Below are 27,478 nucleotides of genomic sequence, written 5' to 3'. Positions count from 1 at the left end.
TAATAAATGATAATAAAATGTTTTATTACTATTATTTATTATTATTAATTTGTTACGTTCCATTCATTTAGATGCGGCATTCGTTATTTCGGATAATTTGTAACTTCCGATAAATTCGTATTCGTTACGTTCACTAACAGCCAAATTTGAAAAGAAATTCCAATACCTATAATTTAATAGTTAGTTATTATTAGTTAGTTATTATTTAGAATTTTCGAATTTTTGTTCTTTCGAATTTTCAGATTTTATTTCGTATTTTCGAATTTACAAATTTTCTAATTTACGAATTGCGATCATAAAGAATGACCCGAAAAACAACAAAAAAAATAGAAAAACAAATGAAAAAAATTTCGGTAGTGCACATGTCTAGTTCAGATACAGTTTCAATACCTAGTTATTATTTCCGATTTTCAAAAATCTTCGGGGTTTCAGATTTTCAAATTTACAAATTTTCTAATTTACACATTTTTGAATTGACAAATTTTCAGATATTCGAATTTTCGAATATTCAGAAAAAATTGTTAAATGGGTTTTTCATTAATTTGGATGTTTCTGAATTAACAAATTTGTCCAAATTCGTTAAAAAAAACTAATTCGGACCGAAACAAATTGCACAAATCTAATGTGAGCACCACAAACGGGCCCTCTGATCCCTCCTGTAGTGAATTGTATTGTAACTGTACTGTCTGCCCTCATGTTGTAAAGCGCTGCGCAAACTGTAGGTTATATATAAATCCTGTTTTATAATAATAATGCTATTTAATTAATTGTTAATATTAAGAGGAAACTCCCCCATCCATCTGTGTCTCCAAGCTTTATTTTGTTAAGAAAACACTTTGAAAAACACCCTCCTAGCATTTCTAGTTGTGGCCATCTTGGGTAAGGGCAGATGATTCACGTAGTATTTACTTCCTGGACTCCATCTGCCCTTAACTCAGGTATGTAGTAGGGTGTGCTTAGCTGACAAAGCCCCTACTCTCAAAAAAACATCTGGGATTTATGACATAATTTTTGCTTAGGATTTACAGGAAGCAACTGAAGTAATGTAAAAAAAAAGTAAAAAAACAAGTACATATAACCACTTCCAGACCAGACCTTTTGTGGCACATTTTTTTTTTTTACATGAAACAATCAGTATTTTATGCTAGAAAATTACTTAGAAACCCCAAACATTGTATATTTTTTTTAGAGCAGAGAAAAAATTGGTGGGTTTTGCAATTTTTTTATGTCACACGGTATTTGTCACATGTCACACAATATTTTTTGGGGAATTTTTTTTTGAAATTTTAATGCAAAAAAACAAAACATGACCCAGTTTTTCCTGTAAATATAAAAGATGATGCTACACTGAGTAAATAGATACCAAACATGTCACATTTTAAAATTGTGCGCGGCCGTACACTGGCATCAAACAACGTAAATTTTACTATTCATAGGCAGCGCTTTAAAACCACTTTAGATTTACAGAGGATGTCTGGTGCTAAAATGACTGCCCATGATCTGACGTTCACGGTGCTACCTCACAGGTGTGGGATGATCGATGTTTGTGTGAGATCGTGTGAGATCGCCATATTTGTCCAAATTTGTTAAACTAATTTGGATCGAAACAAATTGCACATGTCTAATCTGAGCACCACAAATGGGCCCTCTGATCCCTCCTGTATTGAATTGTATTGTAACAGTACTGTCTACCTCACAGGTGTGGGATGATCGATGTTTGTGTGAGATCGCCATATGCGTGAGCATGGGGGGAACAGAGGCACTTCGCTATAAAAAAAAAAAAATGATTACGTTTTTTTTTTTAACTATTGCTTTACATTTTTTGTTTTTTAACACTTTTATTACTGTCACAAGGAAAAATCGGTAGGCATGTGACAGGTTCTTCTTTGTGGAGAGATTTGAGGTCTATAAGACCCCCAAATCCCTCTTCCCATCTTACATCATACAATGTGTGGGGCGCAGTGCCTCCCCCTCAGTGCGGGTGCGGCAAATCTGAAATTAGTGTCTTACTGACGCTTCCCTGCGCTGCTCTGCTGATGGGGAGGGAGTTGAGTGCTGGCAAAAGAGGCTTTGTGTGCCGCTTGCGGGGGTTGCCTACCCCTAGTTTAACCCCTCACCAGAAAAAAAAAAGTTCTAGCCAGGAACACATTGGGGTTTATTTACTAAAGCTGGAGAGTGCAAAATGATGCTTACTTCTGCATAGAAACCAATCAGCTTTCAGGTTTTATTGTCAAAGCTTCATTGAACAAGCTGAAGTTAGAAGCTGATTGGCTACTATGCACAGCTGCACCTGATTTCTTAGTGCTCCAGTTTTAGTAAATCTTCCCCATTGGAACAGAATATTCCAAGCTTCTTCATCGCATCCTAAGGAGACCTCCATATTAACTCACCTCTGTTTGCACCATCAGGTCTCGATGCATTCGAAGATCGTAAACCACTCCGTAAACATCCACTTTATCTTCAGCTTCGATATGCTTGATGATTCGATCCAAGGCAATCAGAGTGCCCGTCCTGCCGACGCCAGCACTGAGAAAGACCAAATGTGCGATAACATCAATCATTCATAAAATAATCACAATAATATGAAACAAGGGAAATCAAATACATTTTTTGCTAGAGATCAAGAAACACCAATAATGATACATTCCTTCCATAAATGATATTCCTGGACTTCTCCTAAATTTGTTTTGTGTATACTGACCCCACACACATAGGGGTCTATTTATAAAATAAAAACGTATAACGTTTTATAAGTTTAACAAGTTGTTGTTGAATTAACCTTCCATCCCTACCCAGGTTATTAACCTTCTAATAAATAACGAAAACAAAGTCACGGACTAAACTTTGACTCTGGGATCTTGTGAAGATTCGGTGTGCCTGGCTGTGCAGAAGTGGGGGATCCATGTTCATTTGCGGCTCCTTAGAGGGTTTGCTACATTTACAAACTGACAGCTGAAAGAAGATGAGCTTTTCAGAGACAAACTTAATGTGAACCCGATGTCTATGGTTTATGTACTTTTGTTATTACATTAACAAGAGTTTTTAATGTAAAGTTTTTGTTTCTTTAAGTTGATTCATGTTTTCTATTAGGGCTGTGGAAATTAAAGATTAATTCCTCAATTAATCGATACATTTTTTTGATCGATCAAAATTCTTTTGATCGGTACTCACCTCTCTGCTGTCTTCCGAGTCTTCAGGGAGTTCCGTCGGAGATCCGGTGACGTCACAGACATCTACGTCACTGGACTCCTCCCCCCTTGCCCAAGTGCCTCCGTCTGCTAACGAAGGGAAGGGGGGAGGAGTCTGGTGACGTCGAAGTTATGATTGAACATAACGCATATGGGGGAGGAGTTACGCATGATGTCACTCGCTGCTGCACCTACGGAACTAACTTGTCAGCTTTACATGCTGTGTTTTTTTCATCTTTATGTGAGTAGTTTGTGTTTGAACACAAAAATGAAATCTTATACTTAAGCGGTGAGCACTTAGATCTTTTCGTTCTACCCATGACCTGGCGTCCTTGCTGAGATCTAAGGAGACGTGAGAGAAGTTTATGGTCTGTGTTAACCTTTTTGATACCCGCTTGCATGACCACCTGTTTGCACAGGGGTCCATGCCATAAGGTGAGAGTGATTAGTTAGACCGGAGGTGGAGGGATTTTCACGCTACTGTGGAAAAAAAATTACTTACGTCAGTGCTACAGTTTGAATTTAAAACTTAATTGTGTGAACTGTGAAGTTGAGTCATGGATTGTGGAAATGAACTAGTGTCGGGTGATTCTATATAGTGTAGACCACATTTACCACTGACTAATGCAGAGTTGCAATGCAAGGAGATCAGCTAAAAGTAGTTGGAGCTGTATGTGCGTTATAATTAATCGAAATTAGTCGATTAATCGATTATAAAAAAAATTGATTAATCGAATACGAAAATTTTAATCAGTATCAGCCCTATTTTCTATCTTTTATCAATGTATATTATTTGGATCCATTGCTGCGGGCACCTTAAACAGCTTTGGGATCATAGACTGGTGCCTACTCTGCCTGAGAGTGAAGGGGAAGAGAGGGAGAGACAGAGTATAGGAAAGAGAGGCAAGGGGGCGAAACAAAGAGATGGGAAATGTGACAGAGGGGGACAGAGAAAATAGGGGAAAAAATAGGGAGAAATGGGGGGAGAGAAGAGGGATACAAAGGGGAACAGAGAGAGAAGCAGACAGAGAGTGGGAAGAGGAAGATCAAGGGGGACGGTGGGGTGGGTGACAGAGGGAAGCTGGGGAAGGGGGGAGGATAGAAAGGGGAGAGAGAAAGCATTAGTGGGAAGATGAGGGAAGAGAAGACCAAGAAAAAGATGGAGAGGGAAAAGAGAGGAAAGCACAGCAAAGAGAAAAGGGGACAGGCATACATGGAATCGTTTGTGTTTTCTTTGAAGATCTGTTCTTCTAATGAACCGTGATGATAATGAAAGGAAATGGAATCCCAGAAAAGGACAGCCTTGTGTTCATACACAGAGACACATTATATGTACTAATCTGAGAAAGGAGCAGGGTCTCCACGCATGACTCAGGAAGTTTTGGTTGGGTGGATGGCTAACAATATTGCAGTGTTAGTACAATAAAAGCTTTTCCAGCTGAAGATAAAAAGTCTAATGTTTTCTAGGCAAATAACAGTATACAGCAACCCACATAAACACATCAGAATACATCCTTTTGTTTTATAAATCAGAATACATTCTTAATGGATAGAAGCTACTAAGCAATACAATTACAGCTCTACACACTCAAATCCTCAGGGTGCTTTGGCTTGCTAAGCAATCCTGAGTCAGATGCCTAGCACACATGTAAACACAAGGCCCATGGGCCGAATACAGCCTATTTCAAGTGGCTCTTGCACCCAGGACTTTTTTCAGGAGGCAGTGGCAGAACTCTGCACACTGTGCATAGCATACCCTTAACCCTGCATTCTGTACACAGTGCACCCCTGAACTCTGCACTCTGTACATACCACACACGTGAATTGTGCACCCTGTACATAAGACACTCCTGAACTTTGCACTCTGTACATAGTGCACACCTGAACTCTGCACTCTAATCTGTACGTAGTGCACCTCTGAACCGTGTACTCTGTATGCAGTGCACCCCTGAAATCTGCACTCTGTACGTAGTGCACCCCTGAACTCTAATCTGTACGTAGTGCACCCCTGAAATCTGCACTCTGTACGTAGTGCACCCCTGAACCGTGTACTCTGTATGCAGTGCACCCCTGAAATCTGCACTCTGTACGTAGTGCACCCCTGAAGTCTGCACTCTGTACACAGTGTACACAGTGTACCCCTGAAATCTGCCACGCACGTGAATTGTGCACTCTGTACATAAGACACTCCTGAAGTCTACACTCTGTACATAACACACACCTGAACTCTGCACTCTGTACATAACACACACCTGAACTCTGCACTCTGTACATACCACACACATGAACTGTGTACTCTGTACATAACACATTCCAGAACTCTGCACTCTGTATGTAATGCACTCCTGGAATGTATTGCCGCTTTAAGATCCTCCCATTGTTATTGCAATTTGGCCACACCCACTATTTGATGAAGTTCAGTTGAGGGGGGGGGGGGGCGTGGTTGAATTCCTGCACCTATTCTCTGAGAAAAAAAAGCACTGGATAATATATATATATATATATATATATATATATATATATATATATATATATATATATATATATATATATATATATATATATATATATTATGGTTCAGAGCCCTATGTCCGATACGTATAACGATGACAAACAGGGTTAACATAAACTTACCACTTGAAATAGACCTGAGGGTGTGCCCTGGTCTAACGTACGGTATACCAAAATAAGGGGGCATACCCTAGATAAGAAATGAGGATTAAATGAAATGAACATGAAATGAAGTGAAATGAGTACTCTGTGAGGAGTATGATGCCTTGAGAAATGCCCTAAAAAGGGGATGGGAGGGTGGGTATTGCACACAGGAACCGACAAGGAACACAGCAGAATGGGCTGATTAAATACCCCTCCGGGCTCCTCCCATAAATTCCGGCCACCGTACTGGCTGATAAGGAACACAGCTGAACGGGCTGATCAATTACTCCTCCGGGCTCCTCCCATAAATACAGGCCACCATACTGGCCTTTCAACATATATATATAGTCTTACAGTTACCACCTGCCCTTTGAGGACAACCATAATTCTTATGCAGCCCAGCAATGAATTTGAGTTTGACACACCTGGTCTAGCACGTACCTGCAGTGAACCAGTATAGGCGAGCTCGGCGAGCTGTGGCCAGAGGTGTAATCACGAATTAAATTCCTAAACTGTACTAGGTCTTCAGTTGCTTTGGGAACACCGTGATCCGGCCAGGCGGTGAAATGAAAGTGACGCACCTGCTTGCTCTGCTTTGTTTGTGTCTGAAAAAAGAAGAACATAATAGTGAGATGGTGGCAGTTAAACCTCTGACCCAGCTCCCCAATTAAAGTGACACCAAACAATATCCTTATTCTTCAAGAATATTCCATACACATCCCTGTAATCTATTTTATTTTTTCCATGCAATTTTTTTAGTCTGCCCTGCCCCACGGGCCACTGTTACAACTCATGGGGCCCGTATGGCTTACCTGACAGAGCCCAGGGGCCCAAGCCCCAGAAATATCAAAAATATATTTTTTGCTAAAAAATAAAAGTGCACTAAAATCATTATTAGCGGACACAAACCCAACATAACTGGAGAGGAGGGGTGGCGGGGGCAGCAATTATTGGAACTGATCCCTTGTCGCCCCTACAGCAGCTGAAAGCTGGCAGGAAGGAAAGGAGGAGAAGCTAGCCCCCTGTTGCCAATCCTTCTGCATATCAGCTGCCTGGGCCCACTTGCTGAATTGATGGGGTCAGGGCCATTATCAGTGGCCCTGCCCCCAGTCCAGGAGACTGCAGGAGCAGGGACACACAGCAGCCAGTAGGCAGAGCAAGGGTATGACTTAAGTGGTTGTCTGCCTGAACTCAAAGAGGAAGCAAGCTCCCGATGACATCACAGAGGAAGATGGCGGTGTGGGACCTGGACTATGGTACCTGTGCAGCAGATCACAGTAGGGTAATCCTGGATTTGCTGGGCAGGTAAGCATGTGAATAAAGGAAAACCAAGCATAAAAAGTAAGAGAGTGGGGTGGGAAATAAGAGGTCATTGTAAAGCCCCGTACACACGAGCGGACTTATGTCCGACAGACTTCCAAAGGAGTTCCGTCGGAGTTCTGCTGGAATTCCGACGGAGTTCTGACAGACTTTTCGGCCGAACGGACTTGGCCACACACAATCACACTAAACTCCGACGGATTTGAACGTGATGACGTACGACCCGACTCGAATAAGGAAGTTCATAGCCAGTAGCCAATAGCTGCCCTAGCGTCGGTTTTAGTCCGTCGGAGTAGCATACACATGAGCGGAGTTTTCGAAGAGGACCGGGTCCGGCGGAGTTCCTTCGGGAAAATTTGAAGCATGTTCCATATTCTAAAGTCCTTCGGACTTTGGCGAGTCAAAAGTCCGTTGCAGCCCACACACGATCGAACAGTCTGACGGACTCAGTCCTTCGGACTTTGGATGTTGAAAAGTCCGCTCGTGTGTACGCGGCATTAGGGTTTATATATCCTTTAGGCGGGGATACTAAGTCCATTCCAGCTATATTGATAACCAATAAAGAAAGTTATTTTTCCAATTTTTTTTACTGAGAAGTTTAACAAACTCATGTTTTTGTGAACTATCTGAATGAACTCCACTGACACCTTCTACTTCTCACCCACTCAGACCAGAATCCCTTGCATTAAAATCAGCTCTAATTTCAACCCACTTAACTCACATTAGTTACTATGAAGTCCCTGATGGTCCAGTCTGGAAGGACAGTTTCATTGGAAGCAGCCACTGACAAGTTTCCAAACTTCCTGGCGCTCCGCGATGGCCAATATTCATCACATTTTACCTGGAAAACACAAACACACAGTTTGCATCTTAATGATAACAAACAATAAAGAATAATTAAAGGGTATCCACATTCAAAAACAGTTTTGTAAAGTTTTGGACTGGACCAAGAAAGTGTTAAAACCAGTCAGTTTTTGCTGGACTCATTCAAGAGATTTCTCTTGCTTGCTGTCCTTTTTTGTAAGAGGTCAAATCAGACCTGGTTCCCAGCCAAACCCGGCTGGGCATAGAAGTGCTAGTAGTCCTTCCCTGTTGGTGGCCTGGCTAGGACTGAAAGTGAAGGGAAACCTCCCCAAAATAAAACCAGGACAGGGGTTCTCACCATTTTCCACTCTATCTATTTAAAGGTAAGAGTTAAAAAAATGATTTTGGCAGTTAAACTTTAAAATAGAACTCTCACCAGTTAATCTCTACAGATAATAAAAGAACATCTTGTCCTAAAGGACTGGGCAAAGGTTGTATTGCTGTTTCCTTCGCTTCCTGTTCTTAATCTCCATGATGGGGACAGCAAGAGTAACCCAACATCAATGTAGCACTCTCTTAGTTCAGAGTAGGCTGCTAGGTAAATTTAGTTAGGTCCTCTGTACCAGTGGAGCAGGGGTTGATTACTTAGGGCTGTTTAGTGTCTCACAGGTTGCTGTTCTGCTACTTCCCCCTGTCTTCTAGACACTTCTAGAAGTATAGTGGGAGGGAGAGCAGGACAGGCAGCCTGAATATTCATGGACCTCTGGCCAATCCCTGGGAAGGTGTGGCCAGAAGGTGCAGGGAAGGCCCATAAATATTTTGAGACCTGGAAGCCAGGGAGCAAAGTTCCTGGGTCCAGTCCTTCAGGATGTGACCCCTGAGGCTAAGAGAGAGACAGAGAGGAAGCCAGAGGAGCCTTTGAAGACACTGAGGTCCCAGCTAGGATTTGCTGGGGGGGGGGCTACCAGAGAGCTGTGTCCAGAGACTGATTGAAGTCAGAAGGAAGTGGGTGGGAGGAAGCCCAACCATTCTGGACTGAGTGAGTGGAAGTGACTGTGAGGTGGCCTAACCCCCCCCCCCCCCCCACAAGAAGGTGCAGTATAGCCAGGAGTTGTGCAAAACAGCCAGGCATTGTGCAGTGTAGCCAGTGGTTGTGAAACTCAGCCTGCAGTCCTCAAGTTGCTCTACAGTTCAGGAGTATCCCATGCTACCCATCCTTATCCAAGTTACTGTTCTGAAAAAAAAAAACCCTAAAGAAACCCCAAGACTGATCTTTGAGCAAAAGGAAGAATGCTAAAAATGCTGTGTTTCTGGCTGTGTATGCTGTGAGTAGGGGAAATAGGTTCAAATTACCAGTAGGTCTGCATCTAGTTCTATATTGTTTTCATTTTTAGGGACACCTGCTGCATGGTTGCAAAATAAATCTCACCACTATATCTGCTCATATTTTTGGTCTTTACCCCACTATTCCCTCTTTTTATTTTTTTATTTTTGTTTTGTACCTTCCCAAGTTCAACACATCTCGTCAGCATAGCAATGGCTCGGACATCTTTCTCCCACACCATGCGCCAGAAATCGTTCAAGGTTCTAGGGAGCGGACCCTGTGCTGCGATGAACTCTTTCTTCAAGATGAAGCCCTGGAAAAGCAAACAGACTAGTAGTGACCGGCCCAGCGCAAGTAATTCTCCAACCCTTTCAAACCTCCTGTTTGTTACTTATCTACTTACTGGGATGAAGTTTGCATTTATGTAATCATCTGAAGGATTTCCATTAGTGGAAAGTGTAACACGGGAATGATCATCTAACATGTGGAAAAAAAGAAGATACAAGATAATGTCTACAAAGCCAAAACATAATACAACTTAGCCTAGCCTTTTATTAAAGTGGTTGTAAACCTCAGACATGAAATATGAACAAAGCATCTCCCTCTATAGTGTGTACTTGTCTCAATCCAGAGCACTAAGTGTCATTTCTGTCTGCTGCCTCCTTCCTCTGCTATCTACATGACAACTTTTCCTGACACCAAGAGAAAAATGGTTTCAGACGAGGGAGCTCCAGCACACAGCCCATGATTGACAGCGTTAGCTCTGTTCCTGGGGGCTGTGTGAAGGTTTTTTTTTCCCTTTCCTTCAATCAGGGCTCTGAGCTCTCTATACTGAGCTGTACAGCGTGTAACTTTATCTCCCTGCCCCCTGCTTTTCAGAGCTGAGAGATCCTGTGTAAATTCTGCACTTTCAATGGAGGCAGAGATCAGAGGGCCGCGGATAAACCGGTACAACTTAAGTAGGAGGATTTGTTTAATCTCTGTGTGTAACCTGAGGCCAGTCACTTCACTGGGTAAATGTAAGGGTTTACAAACAATTTAACATGTGACTGAGCCAGCAGCAAGTTTGCTATACAATTATTTTAAGGTGAAATTAAATAGTTTTAATAATATTCTTGAATTACAGTGTTGGAGTACTGGAATCGAAATTTCACGTTCAAGTTCTCATTAAATAATGTCATGAGGCTGCTCTCTAGTGCCTGGTGGAGCCCTGCTGGAGTCCCTAGGACAGTATTCTTACGTATAGTAAAAGGATGAGAGCACTTATGCCGCATACACATGATCGGACTTTCCGGCCGACCAGAATCCGTCAGACAATTCGATCGTGTGTGGGCTTCGTCTAACTTTTGGGAAGAAAACATGTTTTAAATCTTGGTCCACTGGACCAAGTTCCTATCGGAAAGCCCGTTTGTTTGTATGCTTGTCCGACTGACCAAATACGACGCAAGGGCAGCTACAGCACTTGCCCGTGAGAATGTTTCCAGCGCGATCCTATCACGCTGGTTCTCGGCTACAGGGTACTGTACACCAGGCCCTTAGGTCTGGTATGGATTTTAAGGCGAACCCCCTACTCCGAAAAAATGGCGTGCCCCCCCCCCCAATCCATACCAGACCCTTATCTGAGCACGCAGCCCGGCCAGTCAGGAAAGGGGGAGGGGACGAGCGAGCGCCCCCCCCCCCCCGAACCATACCAGGCCGCATGCCCTCAACATTGGGGGGGTGTGGGTGCTTTGGAGAAGGGGGGCACCCCCGCCCCAAAACACCTTGTCCCCATGTTGATAGCTTCGTAATCAGCAAAGCTCATGCTTTTTCATTGGAGAACTCTATCTGTGACTCAGCAAGAAGAAAAAAAAAAATAACAAACATGATATACTTACCTCCACTGTGCAGCTCGTTTTGCACAGAGTGGCCCCGAACCGCGTCTTCTGGGGTCCCTCGGCGGCTGTCTCGGCTTCCCCCCGCAAGTACTTCTCATGTTCATGCGAGCTCCCTTGCATTGTGGGAAGTGCTTGCGGGCGCGCTCCCGTGATACAGCCCTCACTGTATCACTCGGCCCCGCCCCCACGTCATTGGATGTGATTGACAGCAGCGCGAGCCAATGGCTAAGTTGCTTTCAATCCATCCACTCTAGCCAATCAACGACAAGGCTGAGCGGTGAAGAGGATGTCTGAGGCGAGCGTGGGACTTTCAAGGGGTCAGGTAAGTAAAACGAGGGGGGGGGGGGGGCTGGAGGGACCGGCATTGTCAGATGTTTTTTCACCTTAATGCATAGAATGCATTAAGGTGATTTTTTTTTACCTTTACAACCCCTTTAGGCCGGGTTCACACTGCTGCGGGGGGAGATCCGGATGTGATTCGCACCGCACTGCAGTGCAAATCACATCCGATCTCCGTAGCGATGCGAGTTCAGCCATACAGATAGTATGGCTGAATTCGCATCGCTCCCGCAGCAAACTCGCACGGGACCCTTTTTTTGGTCCGCAACAGAATCGGATCGCATGGGTGTTCACACCATGCAATCCGATTCCTGTGCGAGTCGGCAGATCGCACTGCGATATGCGGACGGATCTGGGGGTGTCATTAACATATCATTGACACTCCCAGCAGTCCGCATAGGGCAGTGTGAACTGCCGGCGGGAGTAATGCGATGCGGGAAAACGCCGCGGATTCGCGGCGTTCCCGCATCGCTGTGGTGTGAACCCAGCCTTAAGAACACAAATGGTAAGATTATAGTCACCTTTTGGTTTCATGCACCTGGAATGTATTTAGCTGATTTAAACAGAATGTTCAGTTGGGCTTTAACCCCTTGATGCTGACATAACACATATATGCGGCCTCAGTGCAATAGGCTTTTTGCTGTGGGGCCGCATTTATGCGTATCTGTCTTTGTGCTGGAAGCGCGCCGCACAGCCTTAGATCGCCTACCACAGTAATCAGTCACAGTGAAGCCCGCCCCTGTGTTTCTCTCTCTCTGTGAATGGAGAGGAAAGATACTTGGGGGTTGGTAGACAAAGCTCACAAACCAAGTCAGGATTTTTTTTAAATAGCTCGTATTGTGAAACGCTCGTTAACCGCGTTACTCGCAATCCGAGGTATTACTGTATCACTGTCAGTGTGTTTTAGGTAGGACAAAAAAAAAAAAAGAAAAAATGTGCACTATTGTTTCTGGGCTGTATTATGGGTACAAACAACAAATAATATACACATATTGGTATCCTGCGATCATCAGGAGCAGGATCATTTATTTTGTATTGTTCATTGATGGTAGGTTATGGTAGTAACAAGAAATATACTGCTGAATTTAAAAAAAACATGTTTTTTTGTTTTTACTATTTTTGGCCAGTTTTCCTTTGGTAATAAAAATATAAATCAGTAGATATGCATTACCATTTACCCTTAATTAAAGCCCAATTTGTCCTGAAAAAAACAAGGTATAATCCACCTGATATGGATACACAAAGTAGTTCTGATTATATGTGCAGTTTTACTAACACATGTCAAAGTTGCAAAATTGTGCTTAGGCATTAAGATTTGTTTTATCCTTAGGCACAAAGGAGTTAAGCTGGCCATACATGTTACCAATGGATTGTACAGTCTCTGTGCATTCCCCTTTACATATACCAAAGGAGCTAAGTTACCATCCTGCTAAGAAAAAGACTCATAATCAATAAATCAATAAGTCTGTACAGTACTTACACGGCAGCACGTTTGTGTATCGGTTCTTTTCTTTGTTTTCCGGTTGATCGGCTACTGTTTTTGGTAGTCTTTTGCCGACAGTACATAATTTCTAAATATGATAACAAAGGGCAAAAATGTTAATTTGTGAAGCAAATCTCGCCTCTAATGCCTTGTACACATTTTTGGACATTCCGACAGAAAAAGTCAGATGGGAGCTTTTCATCGTATATTCCGACCCCGTGTATGCCCCATCTGACTTTTTTTCAGACAGGCTGATGCCCCATACACAAGGTCAGATTTTCCAAAGGAAAATGTGTGATTAGACCACGTTGTCGGAAAATCCGATCGTGTTTGGGCTCCATCGGACTTGTTCCGTCGGATTTTCCGACACACAAAGTTTGAGAGCAGGATCTAAAATTTTCCGACAACAAAATCCGACTGCGTAAATTCCGATCGCGTGTAGACAATTCTGACGGACATAATGCCAAGCATGCTCAGAATAGACTAATCCCCTGTACACACGGTCGGAGATTTCCACAACCAAATTCATCAGATTTTGCCCGTCGGATTTTGTCCGTCGGATCTTGTCCGAAACTGTTGCATACACACGGTCGGACAAAGTTGGCGAAAAATCTTATCATTCAGAACGTGATGACGTAATTTCGTTACGACGGGACTACATTCAGGCTAGTAGCCAATAGCTTTGATGTAGGAATTTGATCTGAGCATGCGTGGCACTTGGTCCGATCAAAATTCTCTACACATGATCGGAGTATGTCCGGCCGGCCCAGTTGGTCGGGAAATATTTCCAACATGTTGGAAAATTGGGTCCGACGGATATTCCGACTGAATCAATCCGATGCATACCACACACAGTCGGATTATCCGACAACACGGTCCGATAGGACACATTCCGACTGATTCTCCGACCGTGTGTACAAGGGCTAAGAGACAAAAGCTATTGGCTACTGGTCTCTTTATAGTCCCATCATATGTATTTGACGTCACCTCGTTCTGAACGATGGGATTTTACGACAACTTTGTGCGACCGTGTGTATGCAAGACAAGTTTGGGCCAACATCCGTCAGAAAAAATCAGACGGATTTTGTTGTCGGAATGTCCGAACATGTGTATGGGGCTTTAGATAGAAAACATGTTCTAAATTTTTCAGACGTAAAATAATTTCTAGCGGAAAAAACGCTTGTCTGTATGCTGTTCCGACGCACTGGCTATTGAACTTCCTTTTTATAGTGCCGTCGTACGTGTTGTAGGTCACCGCATTCTTGACGGTCAGAATTTGATGTGACTGTGTGTGTATGCAAGACAGCTTGAGCAGAATTTTGTCGGAAAAACCTTCAGAGTTTATTCCGACGGGAAAACCGGTCACGTGTACAGGGAATTAGACAGTTTTCACCAGTACGGGTGTCTCCATTGGAAGATTTCTCCTGACCCCTTGTTCTGGTAACAACTTTAAAAGTTTGGATTTCTCTTCACTTTCTGTCTGGGTGACAATGGACACCTGTGAAGTAGTGAATGCTAAAAACGAATCTTGTTTAGCAGCAGGATTGCGCTGGCACAAAATTGCCAATGTAAGCCCATGCAGAAGGATTGTGAGATCCAATCCCCATTTCTTCAAGGAAAACCCGATGGGACTCTCCAGTCTCCACTATGGAGCAGTGGGTGTAAACAGACACGTGTGTGTTGACACCCGCCGACATACGATCCAATCATATCCGCTAAAAACATAGAAAGATGGATCCGTTCCCCATCTGTCTGGTGTATGGAATCACATAGCAGTCAGGTGTAAATGCATAGGCGGTCTGTTTACATCCAAATGCCCATAGAGGATAGCAGGCTGTGTCTGTGTCCACTCTGCATCAGCGGGACGGACATGGACCTGTCACCGGCCTGCTCAGCGGTTATCACCGGACGGAATCCCCGCTAAACAGGTAGACTCCTTCTGTGTGGAAGGGGCCTTAAGCTTTCACAAAAAAAAAAAAAAAAAAAGAAGCTGATTGGTTTATATGCAGAGCTGCACCAGATGTTTCACTCTCCAGTCTTAGTAAATTAACTCCCTGGTATTCCTGCCAGTCCCTCTGCTTTCCTATTAAAACTGACCACACTAGGCATGAGCACACAGCCTGGTTAGTTTTCTAGCTATGCTGGAAACTCAGCCTGCTCTCCTTCAATGATCAGACTTGTCCTGAAACCCCCGCCCCCTCCCCCTGCACAGCCATTCACTGGTAAGACCAGTGTGCTGATTTTTCTCCTCCTCCAGCTCTCTCAAGCTCCTTGCATGGGAGATAGCGGGCATTCGCATGCCGCCACCCACTGTTGGAGCGTGCCCGTGGGTCCGTCGGCGATCCGCATTCGCGGTGTACAGAGGCAAAAAGGGGATCTGCCAGTGAAAAACAAGGTGGATCCCCTTTCTGCCAGGTGAAATGTCAGAGATCTTCTGTTCACAGTGATCGGGAACAATGTTCTCTGTCTTGTCTCTGCCAGCCCACCCCCCCACCCCCCCCCCCCCCACAGTTAGAACACACCCTAGGGAACACACCTAAACATTTCATCGCCCCCTTGTGTTATCCCCTTCCCTGTCAGTTTCATTTATACATTGATCAATGCATTTTTTATAGCACTGATCAATGTAATAATGTCGCTGGTCCCCAAAAAAGTGTCATTTGGGGTCAGGTTTGTCTGCCACAATGCTGAAGTCCTGCTAAAAATTGCAGATTGCCGCCATTACCAGTAAAAACAATAAAAAAGTAAAATAAATAAAAGGAAATAAGTCCCTAAATCTATCCCATAGTGTGTAGACGTGATAACTTTTGCACAAATTTATTGCGATTTTATTTACCAAATATATATATATAAAAATTATATATATATATATATATATATATATATAAATTATATATATATATATATATATATATATATATATATATATATCTATATATATATTTTTTTATATGTATTATAGCATTCAAAATCGTCACGCGGTCGTGCAACACTATACCCAAATAAAATTGATGTACTTTTTTAACCACAAATAGAACTTTCTTTTGGTGGTATTTGATCACAAAAAAGACTGACAATTTTGAAAAAAAAACAATACTTTGTACTTTCTGCTATAAAACATATTCAATAAAATATTTTAAAGAATCAACTGTATTCATCCAATTCATCAATTTAGCGCAATATGTATTCTGCTACATATTTTTGGTAAAAAAAAATCCCAAATAAGCATATATTAAGAGGTTTGCGCAAAAGTTATAGCGTCTACAAACAATAGGATACATTTATGTAATTTTTATATTTTTTATTTTTTTACTAGTAATGGCAGCGATGGGGCCTAGTAACAATATATTACTGTATATGAAGTGGGTCAGAGATGCTAAAGGAGTTCTGTTAATAATGAAAAGTCCTTAAAGAATAACCACAACATACCTCATACTCTGAACTGAATCCCAGGTTACAGTCAGCGCTCTGCTTCTCAAAATGTTTGGGGAAGTTTGCTGTGCTCATAGATAGAGATGTCCTTACAATGCTCCTTCAGGAAGACAGAAGAACATTTTTTTTAGTAAAGAGTTAATTAATGTCTAAACCACTGGCAACAAAAGTGAGTACATCCCTAAGTGTAAAATGTCTAATTCGGGCCCAAAGTGTCAATATTTTACATAGTTAGTAAGGTTGAATAAAGACACCAGTCCATCCAGTTCAACTTGAGTGAGTGTCCACCACATTTTGTGTGGCCACCATTATTTTCCAGCACTGCCTTAATCCTCTTGGGCATGGAGTTCACCAGAGCTTCACAGGTCGCCACTGGAGTCTTCTTCCCCTCCTCCATGATGACATCATGGAGCTGGGGGATGTTCGAGACCTTGGTTTAGGTCTGGAGACATGCTTGGCCAGTCCATCACCTTTACCCTCAGCTTCTTTAGCAAGGCAGTGGTCGTCATTGAGGTGTGTTTGGGGTGGTTATCATGTTGGAATACTGCCCTGCGGCCCAGTCTCCGAAGGGAGGGGATCATGCTCTGCTTCAATATGTCACAGTACATGTTGGCATTCATGGTTCTCTCAATGTGATATATATATATATATATATATATATATATATATATATATATATATAGTGTTTTATGTATGTTATACTGTATACATATTTCAGCCTGAAATTGCAATATTAATTTATTATTACGTAATTTTTTTGGGGATGCATTTGGCTTTATTTGTAAAGGAAAGTTATGCACTGTGCACGGCTTTCTGGCTCTGCGTGACGACATATACGACATCTCCTGTTCATTTCATAGCCGTTGCCGGGTTCCTCTGTACACACAGAAGCCAAGAAGCCACCACTGGAGACCGGACCAGAGCAGCTTCAGAATAGGTAAGTATAACAATCTTTTTTTCAGAGGGTCAGATAGATTAGGCATAGAATGGGGGTGGGAGTAGGTTTAGAGTTAGTTATGGGTGGAATTCCACTTTAACCACTTGCTTACTGGGCACTTAAACCCCCCTCAGTCCCAGACCAATTTTCAGCTTTCAGCGCTGATGCACTTGGAATGAAATTTTTTTCCCACAAATAGAGCTTTCTTTTGGTGGTATTTAGTTACAGCTCGGAGTTTTATTTTTTGCTAAACAAACAAAAAAAGATGCAAAAAAAAAAAAAATCATGTTTTAATAGTTTTGTTATAAAATTTTGCAAACGGTCATTTTTCTCCTTCATTGAAGTGCGCTGATTAGGCAGCACTGATAGGCTGCACTGGTGGGCACTGATGGGCTGCATTGGTGGGCACTGATAGGCTGCACTGGTGGGCACTGATAGGCTGCACTGGTGGGCACTGATAGGCATAGTTAAGGCGGCACTAATAGGCACAGATAAGGCGGCACCGATGGGCACAGATAAGGCGGCACTGATGGGCAAAGATGGGCACAGATAAGATGGCACGGATGGGTGGCACGCATGGGTGGCACGGATGGGTGGCACGGATGGGCACTGATAGGTACCACTGATAGATGATACTGATGGGCACTGATAGGTGGCTCTGATAGGTGGCACTGCTGGGCACTGATGGGCGGCACTGCTGGGCAGGAACTGGGGTGCAGCATCTTTGAGGCAGATTGTGGGCACTGCTGGGTGGCACTGTGGGTGGCACTGCTGGGTGGCACTGTGGGCACTGCTGGGTGGCACTATGGGCACTGCTGGGTGGCACTGACGGGGGGCACTTACTTTTAATAAGTGGGGCACTGCAGGGGGCAGGTGGGCACTGGCAGGGGGCAGGTGGTCGCTAGCAGGGTTGGCCGTGATCGGGACTGATGTCCCGATCACGGCCGCCGGTGATCGGCTTTTTTTTTTTCTCCTCGCGCTGTCAGTGCGAGGAGGAATAATAGCCGATTACCGGCTCCGTTATATCACATGATCAGCTGTCATTGGCTGACAGCTGATCACGTGATAAGGGGTCGGGATCGACCCCTTGCACGGATCGGTGATCAGGCGAGTCTCATGGACTCGCCGATCACAGAGCGCGCCGCGTGCGCCCCTCAGGGGGTGCGCAGGCCGCTCGTACACGGGACGACGTCAATAGACGTAGTCCCGGAAAAGGAGATCCGTGCTGTAGCCGTCAATTGACTATAGCGCGGATCTCAAGTGGTTAAAGAGGAAATTCAACCTTTTTTTCATATATTGGAAAGGAATTTCTTACAGGGTTCGGAAACTTAAAGACAAAAATAAAATAAAAATCCTGGTACTGGTACCATTGTTGACATAGAGAGATTTGCATTCTCTTTAAAGATTGTCTGGTTATGCTATCAGTAGGAGGCTTATTTTCTTAGGACAACCACAATGAAAGGAATTTCATAAAGGAATTCCACTTTGGTTGTATTTGAAGGTCCTAAATTGATAGGTTCTATTGCTAGCCCATACCTGCAGATACTCCCCTACATGGTGCTCCCCCAGTGGTTCATTGACCCTCTGGAGCCATCAAATATACCCGGTACTTCCAAGTATAGGAAACATGTGACCTCCTCTCCTTCCTCTCAGACTCGCCAGGCTTGAACACTGTCACATGGGATAGGGTCAAGGGTTATAAACACTGTGTAAGCTCCAACACACACAGGAAAGGTAACAGTGGGTGGGCTTTCGAGAGAACCCTTTAACATTCAAACCCAAAGAGTCCACCACTTTCTTTTTTTTTTTAAATGTATTTGTCTTCTCCTCTTCTCTTACTTCATTGTTTCTCCTCCCGCTTCTCCTATCCCCTAACATTTTCCTAAGATGACCCCCTCAAGGTTTGTCTCAGCACAAGCTTCCTTTAAGGTATCCATAGACAAGATGTGGTTCGGGATATCCAACAACACTTATGAAATTCGATCGTTTAATAAATATGGATGCTCACCCTGGCCAGGCAGGCATGTTTATGTCCTCTTTAAGCACCTGTGGTGCCATCCCAAGCAACTGACAACTCCACTTCGGGGATCCTGCCTGTTACCACCAGTGCAGGGCAGGAGAAAGACGTAGACGTGATGGTTTCTCAACCACTATCAGTTGGATCATGTGACTGACAATCATGTGACTGACAATCATGTCACAAGTATCTTTTTATTACCTGAATGAAATGCAATCTATGAAATAAGCAGAAGAAGCAAACTTACTTAACGTTTGAGAAGGACATGCCATTCTCTTTCGGTTTGCCTTCATTCCTGTAATAGAACAAACATATAATGTATTTATACCGAAACATTCCAGTAAGGAAAATGCAAGTTCATATACCCAGATACCACAGTTGCCTATATTCCAATGATGGTAAAGGAAAAAGTTTTACAAGGTTTAGCAGGGTCAGTTTACAATGTCTGCTGCAGACACCAAAGATGAACTTGATCTCTTTGGCACTAGTGATGAGCGAACTCTTCAATTAAAAATTGATGCATTTTGCTAAAATGTCACCATTTCAGTCAAATTAAAGGGGTTGTAAACCCTTACATTCACCCAGTGACGTGACTGGACTGAGGTGATACACAGAGATGAGACAAATCATAAGTTTTACCTGTTTATCTACAACCATCTTTCCCCTGCATCTATTAAAAATGTAGAATTTACACAGGACCTCTGAAAAGCAGGGGGAGGGAAGCTGAAGTTACACTTAGTGAGGACAGCTCGGAGAGAAGAGACACACTCCCCTTTACACTGCTCACAGGAAGAGAGCTGAGGCTGTCAATCACAGGCTGTGTGCTGGAGATCCCTTCCCTGTCACCATATATCCCTCGGTGTCAGGAAGACTTGTCAGAAGTGACTCATGCTGATAGCAGAGTAAGGAGGCAGCAGACAGAAATGACACCTAGTGCTCTGGATTTAGACAAGTACACACTGTAGAGGGATATGCTTTGTTCATATTTCATGTTTGAGGTTTACAGTCACTTTAAAGTAAAGGGAAGGCAAATTGAGGTGTTTTTTTTGGGGGGGGGGGGGGGATAGATTGAGCTTTAAACGTGTCCTGAAGGTAACAGAAGCTCATTTTAACTACCTTGTTAGCCCCGTTATTTTATGCTTTTGCAGAGGGAAAAAATAAACAGGTAAAATAAAAAATGAAGGTGATAGTACACAAATACCAATCGGGTGCAAACAAAAGGAAACAAAAATTATATATATATATATATATATATATATATATATATATATATATATATATATATATGTGTGTGTGTGTAAAACATATACATATATGTGATAACAGAATAAAATACACTAATCTACACAAAAAAAAATGAAAATTTTTTATTAATTATTTTTAAGCAAATTTCAATTAGCTCAATGTGCTATGTAGATCAGCAAAGTAGGACATCCCTTTGTATTTAATGCCAGCTTGCCATTTCCTATGTTAGTCTCCCCTCTAGTGGTCAATTGCTATGCTGCATCGTTTTTTGAATACACCCCTTACCTAATCTGAAGTGGACAAAAATGAATATTTGTTTTATTTTGCAATATGTTCAAGTGTAAAACTTCCAAGTATTATTACATCTCTCACAGACCACAGCAATCCTCCTGACTGTGGGGTTGAGGTAGTAAAACTGGAGAGTGCAAAGTCTAGTGCAGCTCTGCATAGAATCAATTTTGGTAGCATGATTATTAATGTGGAATGAATGTTCTTTTGTTAAAGAACATTAAAGTATAACTAAAGTGAAAGTAAAAGAAAATCCCAAATATTGCATTGTCCCAAGAAAAGTAATAGAGGGGAAATCTTCCAATGGGGACACTAGTTCCGGTGACCTGGGGGGTCCCCAAGGAATTCCCTTAATTTGCACAGATCTTCTCTCTCTTCCTGTTTAGCTATGGGACAGGAAGTGAAGGGAAATCTCCACAATGGGACAGAGATTGCGAAAAAAAAAACCTGACGGGTTAAAAAAAAATTGTGAAAAAAAAAAGTTTTGCCTATAGTTCTACTTTAATTGTTATTGCGATGACTGCGGAACACGCTTGTTTTCTGAAACACATCCACCGATGAACCTGAAACACACTCTTTGCTGATTCTTACATCAAGAAATTCCGATGTTTAAAAAAATCCCAATTCTAAAATGTTCTCACAGCTACAAATCCGATTCAAGCTTGGTTTGGGGGTAGGAATGCAATTGGCTATATAGGAAACGGAGAGAGAGAGGAAGTTACAGAGGCATAGGCTTCAGAAATGACCATCACGTTGTCCTCCTTCTGACCTTCTAAGAAGCACTGGAGCTTTGTATGCTTATTCTGCAAGGGGCCACAGAGGTAAATGAGGTCCCTTTAATGCTAGAGGTTCTATTTTATTAATACTTGTATCAAAATGAACAATTGATTTTACCTTCTTCTGTACCAGACGAAGTATCCTACTACTGCAGCAATAACAAGAACACCCAGAAGGGTTCCAACGACAGCACCGGCAATAACCCCTGAGAAGGACAGATATGAAATTATTTATATTGGGCCACAAGAACAATGTAAAACCGAAAGTGACAACTGCCATCCTTAAAGTGATTGTAAAGGCTTTTTTCTTTTTTTTTTAAATAACAAACTTACCTGCTCTGTGCAAGGGTTTTACACAGAGCAGCCCCGAACCTCCTTTTCTGGGGTCCCCCGGCAGCGCTCCTGGCCCATCCTCTTCAGCGAGTGCCCCCATGGAGACCTGCATTCCATGGGGGGTACTAGTGTGGGTGCACTCCCGAATCCTGCTGCTGCCCCGCCCCCGGCTCCCATGTCATTGGATTTGATTGACAGCAGAGGGAGCCAATGGCTCCTGCTGCTATCAGTCTATCCAATGAGGACCCAAGACAGCTGCTGGAGCTGCTGGGCTTGTGCTCGTCACTGAAACAATCGTGTTCAGGTAAGTAAAAGGGGGGCTCTGGGGGGCAGCTGTAGCACAGAATGTTTTTCACCTTAATGCATAGAATGCATTAAGGCAAAAAAACCCTGAGATTTTACAACTCTCTTAACCTTTTCGCTGCCAGAAACATTTTTGTCTTTTTGCACACGTTCAAAAAAAAAAATGTAACCCTGAAGATTATGTAAAACACTCTAACATTATATATTTTCTGAAAGCACCCTAGAGAATAAAATAGTGGTAGTTCCAATTTTTTATGTCACACGAAATTACCGCAAAGATAAAATTTCAGTAAAAAACACACTAAAGTGAATTTTATGGCAAACAAATGCAATAAACTACTAAATATCTTGGTAAAATATAAAAGACAAGGTTGCACTGAGTACATAGATACCCAGCATGTCAAACCTTAAACTTGCATGGGCCCGTGAAATGGTGACACATTTCAGTACTGTATATTTTCTATAGGCGATGCTGTTACTGAGGAGGTCTGGTGCTAGAATTATTGCTCTGACTACGGCATGCATGGTGATATGTAACGTGTATGGCAATTGACGTTTTCACGTGTAGGTACCCCCGTTGCATCCATTTACGTTTGTACATGCATATATGTGGAGGTGGGAGGGCCTCAAAACATTTTTTGGGGGGAGGTTATGTGTTTGGGTGCAACTATTTTTTTACAAAAATAAAAGACCTTGCATGTCTCCCCTAGGCTCCACTGAAGGTCTTGCAATGTGAAGCGCATTGCAAAACATTGTTTCCCGCCTTCGCTAGCCGGGGACACCGAAAGGCTGACAGCTGAAATGACGTCACAGATGTCACTTTCTGGGTAACAGCAAGAAGAAGAGTAGAGCACACGCATTTCCACTCTTTTCCTTCCCCCCTCCCCAGCCGGCAGCACCTGCCATGTGGGTCCGGTGAAGATGGGCAAGGGGCACCTGGAAAACATGGCGGGGTGGGGGGGTTCCTTTACCGGGGGTGTGTGTGAGCAATCGGACGGCAGCGCAGCTGCCAGAATGCTTTAACCTGATAGGCTGGAGTTTTACACAAAATTCTGCAGCCACCGGATTGTGTGTGAAACCACCTTCTGCCGTATGGACCTGGCAGCAAAAGGGTTATATTAGCTTTTGGAGTGCTTGTATACTGCCATTAGGTGGTAAGAGATGGGGGGGGGGGCAGGTGCCCCATGGATTTCTTCTTCGATAAACAGATATCTATGCATAAGGCATGGAATTGCTATACAGGAATTTTTTAAGCACTATTTATCATATACATACCTGGGTTCTGAGGGGTTGAAACTTGGTATGAATAAGGAACCAATGTCATAATGCTATTGTCTAGGTCAATTGTTCCATCAGGCTTATAGTTGATCTGCGTAAAACCTGCAACTGTAAAACTGGGAAGAGATGTGCACAATAACATTAATTGAAAAAACAAACCACACATGTGATTGTACAATTCAACTTTATTTAATCCATTTGTGACCGTAGGCAGTTATGGCTAGCAGCCCAGGCCAAATGTACATATATGTTTTTTTATCGTTACTATTTTTTTAATACTGTAATTGTATCTGACAATTACAATATTAAACAAATGAATACTGTCACCCTCTGGCTGCAATGGCACCTGCAGTAGCCGCTACAGGTTGAAGACTTATTTTGTCGATAAGACCTGCAGCCTGCATGTGATCACAGCTGACATAGTGATCACATGACCAGGAACCTGTCTGACTAGTTCCTGATCATCAGCGGGGACCAGAGCTCACACTGGCAACTGTGATTGAGAGGCAACAGCTTCACATTCCCAATAGAGGGTGTTTATGAACATAACCCCAGCATGTGTACAATTCTGGTCGTATAGAATGTCACTTTCAGGCAATTTCAGCAAGATTTCAATGACAAAAGAAGACTACACTTGTGGGGAGGTGCAGCGTGATGCTGTGGCAATAAACACCAAGATTATTAATGTGGAATCCAGTAATTCACAACAAACCTGGTGGGAAGGCACCGGACCTGGAACATTCAGAGCAGTATGTAGCGTAGCAGGTCTTAGATGTGACAACAGCGTCTTTCTTTAGGGGTGGAATGAGGCTTGGCCAGTCTGTATCCAAATGGGGAGGCTTCTAGGAATGATGTGTGTCCCTATCCTTTCCCTACTTGTCTGGAACCTCTTCCTGCCACTAATCACAGTACCTGTCGACTGGTGACCCATCCCTACACTACCCACGAAGTACGCACCAAAACTTTGAGCCAGGATCTTAAATAGGCTCTGCCTGACCCAAGATGGCTGCCAGAGTCACATGGGGTGCAGCATCCAATCAGACAGCTTCCCCGGTGACCCAGGAAACCACAGAGGAAACTCAAGTTCCTCTTGACCCTCCAACTGCAATGTTGCTGTGGTCGAGCGCCACCTGCAGTGGAGAAATTAGACTGCACCTGTCTATACACTGATCAAAGCCCCAGCCACTAACAGTTCTGTGGCTGCATATTTTGCACAGTTGGTATGTCTTTAACTGTCCAGAGTTGGTCTTTAACCACTTGCTTACTGGGCACTTAAACCCCCCTCCTGCCCAGACCAATTTTCAGCTTTCAGCGCTGATGCACTTTGAATAACAATTGCGCGGGCATACACCACTGTACCCAAATGAAATTTTTATCATTTTTTTCCCTTTCGCTTTCTTTTGGTGGTATTTAATTACAGCTGGGAGTTTTATTTTTTGCTAAACAAACAAAAAAAGATGCAAAAAAAATAAAAATAAACATGTTTAATAGTTTGTTATAAAATTTTGCAAACAGGTCATTTTTCTCCTTCATTGAAGTGCACTGATGAGGCGGCACTGGCACTGGTGGGCACTGATAGGCTGCACTGGTGGGCACTGATAGGCTGCACTGGTGGGCACCGATAGGCATAGTTAGGGTGGCACTAATAGGCACAGATAAAGTGGCACCGATAGGCACAGATAAAGTGGCACCGATAGGCACAGATAAGGCAGTACTGATGGGCACAGATAAGGCGGCACTGATGGGCAAAGATGGGCACAGATAAGATGGCACGGATGGGTGGCACTGATAGATGGGACTGATGGGCACTGAAAGGTGGCACTGATGGGTGGCTCTGATAGGTGGCACTGCTGGGCACTGATGGGCGGCACTGATGGGCACTGATGTGTGGCACTGTGGCCACTGATGCGTGGCACTGTGGGCACTGATGGGTGGCACTATGGGCACTGCTGGGTGGCACTGATGGGGGGCACTTTTTTTATTACAGAGGTGGCACTGGCAGGGGGCAGGTGGGCACTGGTAAGCTGGCCGTGATCGGGACTGATGTCCCGATCACGGCCGCCAGTGATCGGCTCTTCTTTTTTCGCGCAAGGAGGAAAAATAGCCGATTACCGGCTCCGTTGTATCACATGATCAGCTCGGATCCATGATCAGCGAGTCTCGTAGGGGGCGTGCAGGCCGCTCGTGCACCGCCTTTTGCTCAGAAATTAGGAGCAGGAACTCAACCATGATTCCCCACCCCCCCCCCCCCCCCATAAACACAGACCCTCCAAATGCATTAAATATTGAATGTGATCAAATTTAGCTGGGCGGGTCTTAAAGTGGCAATAAATACCAAGAGTACATTACGTGCGGGGGGGGGGGGGTGTTACACATAGGGCGCAGAGTTTAAGGGTGCGCTACACAGAGTGCAGAGTTCAACCTTCACCCCTCTTCAACTCTGACCTCTACATGCAACTTCCCCCTCCACTGGCACCATCTTCCCTTTCCTTAAAAGCTCCACAATGTTACACATCTTACTTTTCTTGTTGTTGTATTAAGCTGAAGAACCCAGCCGGGTCTAGTACCTTCCCTCACACTGTAGGTGGCTCTGCCTCACTTGCAGGGAGATCACCCAGTGGGGAAGTCAGCATCTGCACTGCGTCCCGGGCATCTGCATCTCCCTTACACTCATCCTGCACTCAGTGGGAGTCGATCTGGAGATCAGGTCTGTAGGAGCCGGTGGTAGAAAAGCTGTCACTTGTAAACACAAAAGCCGGACATCTGTGTTTACAAGTGATAGTGATAAGTAAGGGGCAGAAGGGCTGAGCCAGAGGTCGTGGATATCAGTTCCACCAAGTTCCAGCTGAAAGAAAGCCTTGGTGGGAGACAAGGTGTCACCTGTAAACACAAAAGCTGAACATCTGTGTTCACAAGTGATAGTGGTGAGTAAGGGGCAGGCGGCCTGAGCCAGAGGTCGTGGATCTCAGTTCCACCAAGTTCCAGCTTAAAGAAAGCCCTGGTGGGAGACAAGGTGCCACCTGTAAACACAAAAGCCGGACATCTGTGTTTACAAGTGATAGTGATGAGTAGGGGGCAGAGGGCCTGAGCCAGAGATGGTGGATCTCAGTCCCACCAAGTTCCAGCTGAAAGAAAGCCCTAGTGGGAGACAAGGTGTCACCTGTAAAAACAAAAGCAGGACATCTGTGTTTACAAGTGATAGCGGGTATCAGGGAGCAGAGGGCCTGAACCAGAGGTGGTGGATCTCAGTTCCACCAGGTTCCATCTGAAAGAAATACGTTATTTTAATGTAAAAAAAAAAGTGTTATGATACCTGTTTTTGTTTGTGTTGTTACTATTAAAATAGAAGCCTAAAGTTACTGATGAGTAGCTACTTGGATGAATTAAAACTCAAAATCTCTGGAATCAAAAATGAAATAATATTTATCATTACCAGTAGGTTGTTAATGCTTGCAGGGGGCCGTTATAATAAGATTTCAATGTGCTACCATCTCCAATTTGCACGGTATGTTGTCGATTATTCGTCAGATCCCTCGTCTGCCTTGCATTTGTAGTTACGTTTGTGATAATGGATACATAAGATGATGTACTTTTGCTGGTAAAATCGGAGCTGGTCTTGTCTAAAACGTCTTTTGATGGAAGCTCACCTGCAACTGAAAGAAGTTAAAAAAGCGCAGTCAAATAAACTATAAGGAGGATACCTGTGATATATACATAACAGAAAAGAAAGAAATTCCATAGTAAAGAAGAAGTCCACTTGGTAACCCGCTCCATCCCATGGACCGCCTTTGGGATGTGTTGAACCCTGATGGAGAACCAGGTCTTCTCATCCAAATCAATACCTGAACTCACAAATGCTTTTTTTTGGCTGAATGGGCA

General features: G+C 43.5%; 1 protein-coding gene across 6 annotated transcripts in view; it reads right to left on the bottom strand.

Annotated features, from left to right (window-relative positions):
* Positions 1–27,478, bottom strand: part of PTPRJ (protein tyrosine phosphatase receptor type J) — a 219,120-nt gene that overhangs the window by 9,386 nt on the left and 182,256 nt on the right. For all 6 annotated transcript variants that reach the window (XM_077453480.1, XM_077453482.1, XM_077453483.1 and 3 more), the window contains 11 exons: positions 27,033–27,252; positions 23,597–23,715; positions 21,804–21,891; positions 19,624–19,671; positions 16,420–16,522; positions 12,988–13,078; positions 9,695–9,768; positions 9,470–9,604; positions 7,885–8,004; positions 6,285–6,448; positions 2,391–2,526 (listed from right to left, as the gene is read on the bottom strand). In XM_077453480.1, the coding sequence (XP_077309606.1) occupies positions 2,391–2,526; positions 6,285–6,448; positions 7,885–8,004; positions 9,470–9,604; positions 9,695–9,768; positions 12,988–13,078; positions 16,420–16,522; positions 19,624–19,671; positions 21,804–21,891; positions 23,597–23,715; positions 27,033–27,252 (1,298 nt within the window). The remainder of the gene's footprint in view (positions 1–2,390; positions 2,527–6,284; positions 6,449–7,884; positions 8,005–9,469; positions 9,605–9,694; positions 9,769–12,987; positions 13,079–16,419; positions 16,523–19,623; positions 19,672–21,803; positions 21,892–23,596; positions 23,716–27,032; positions 27,253–27,478) is intronic.

The sequence above is a fragment of the Lithobates pipiens genome, unplaced genomic scaffold (assembly GCF_037356315.1).
Source record: "Lithobates pipiens isolate NorthernLeopardFrog02 unplaced genomic scaffold, aLitPip1_a1.2 Scaffold_24, whole genome shotgun sequence".
In the NCBI taxonomy this organism is placed as follows: domain Eukaryota; kingdom Metazoa; phylum Chordata; class Amphibia; order Anura; family Ranidae; genus Lithobates; species Lithobates pipiens.
The sequence above is the reverse complement of the archived record's forward strand: the minus strand, read 5'-3'. Positions and strand labels throughout refer to the sequence as shown.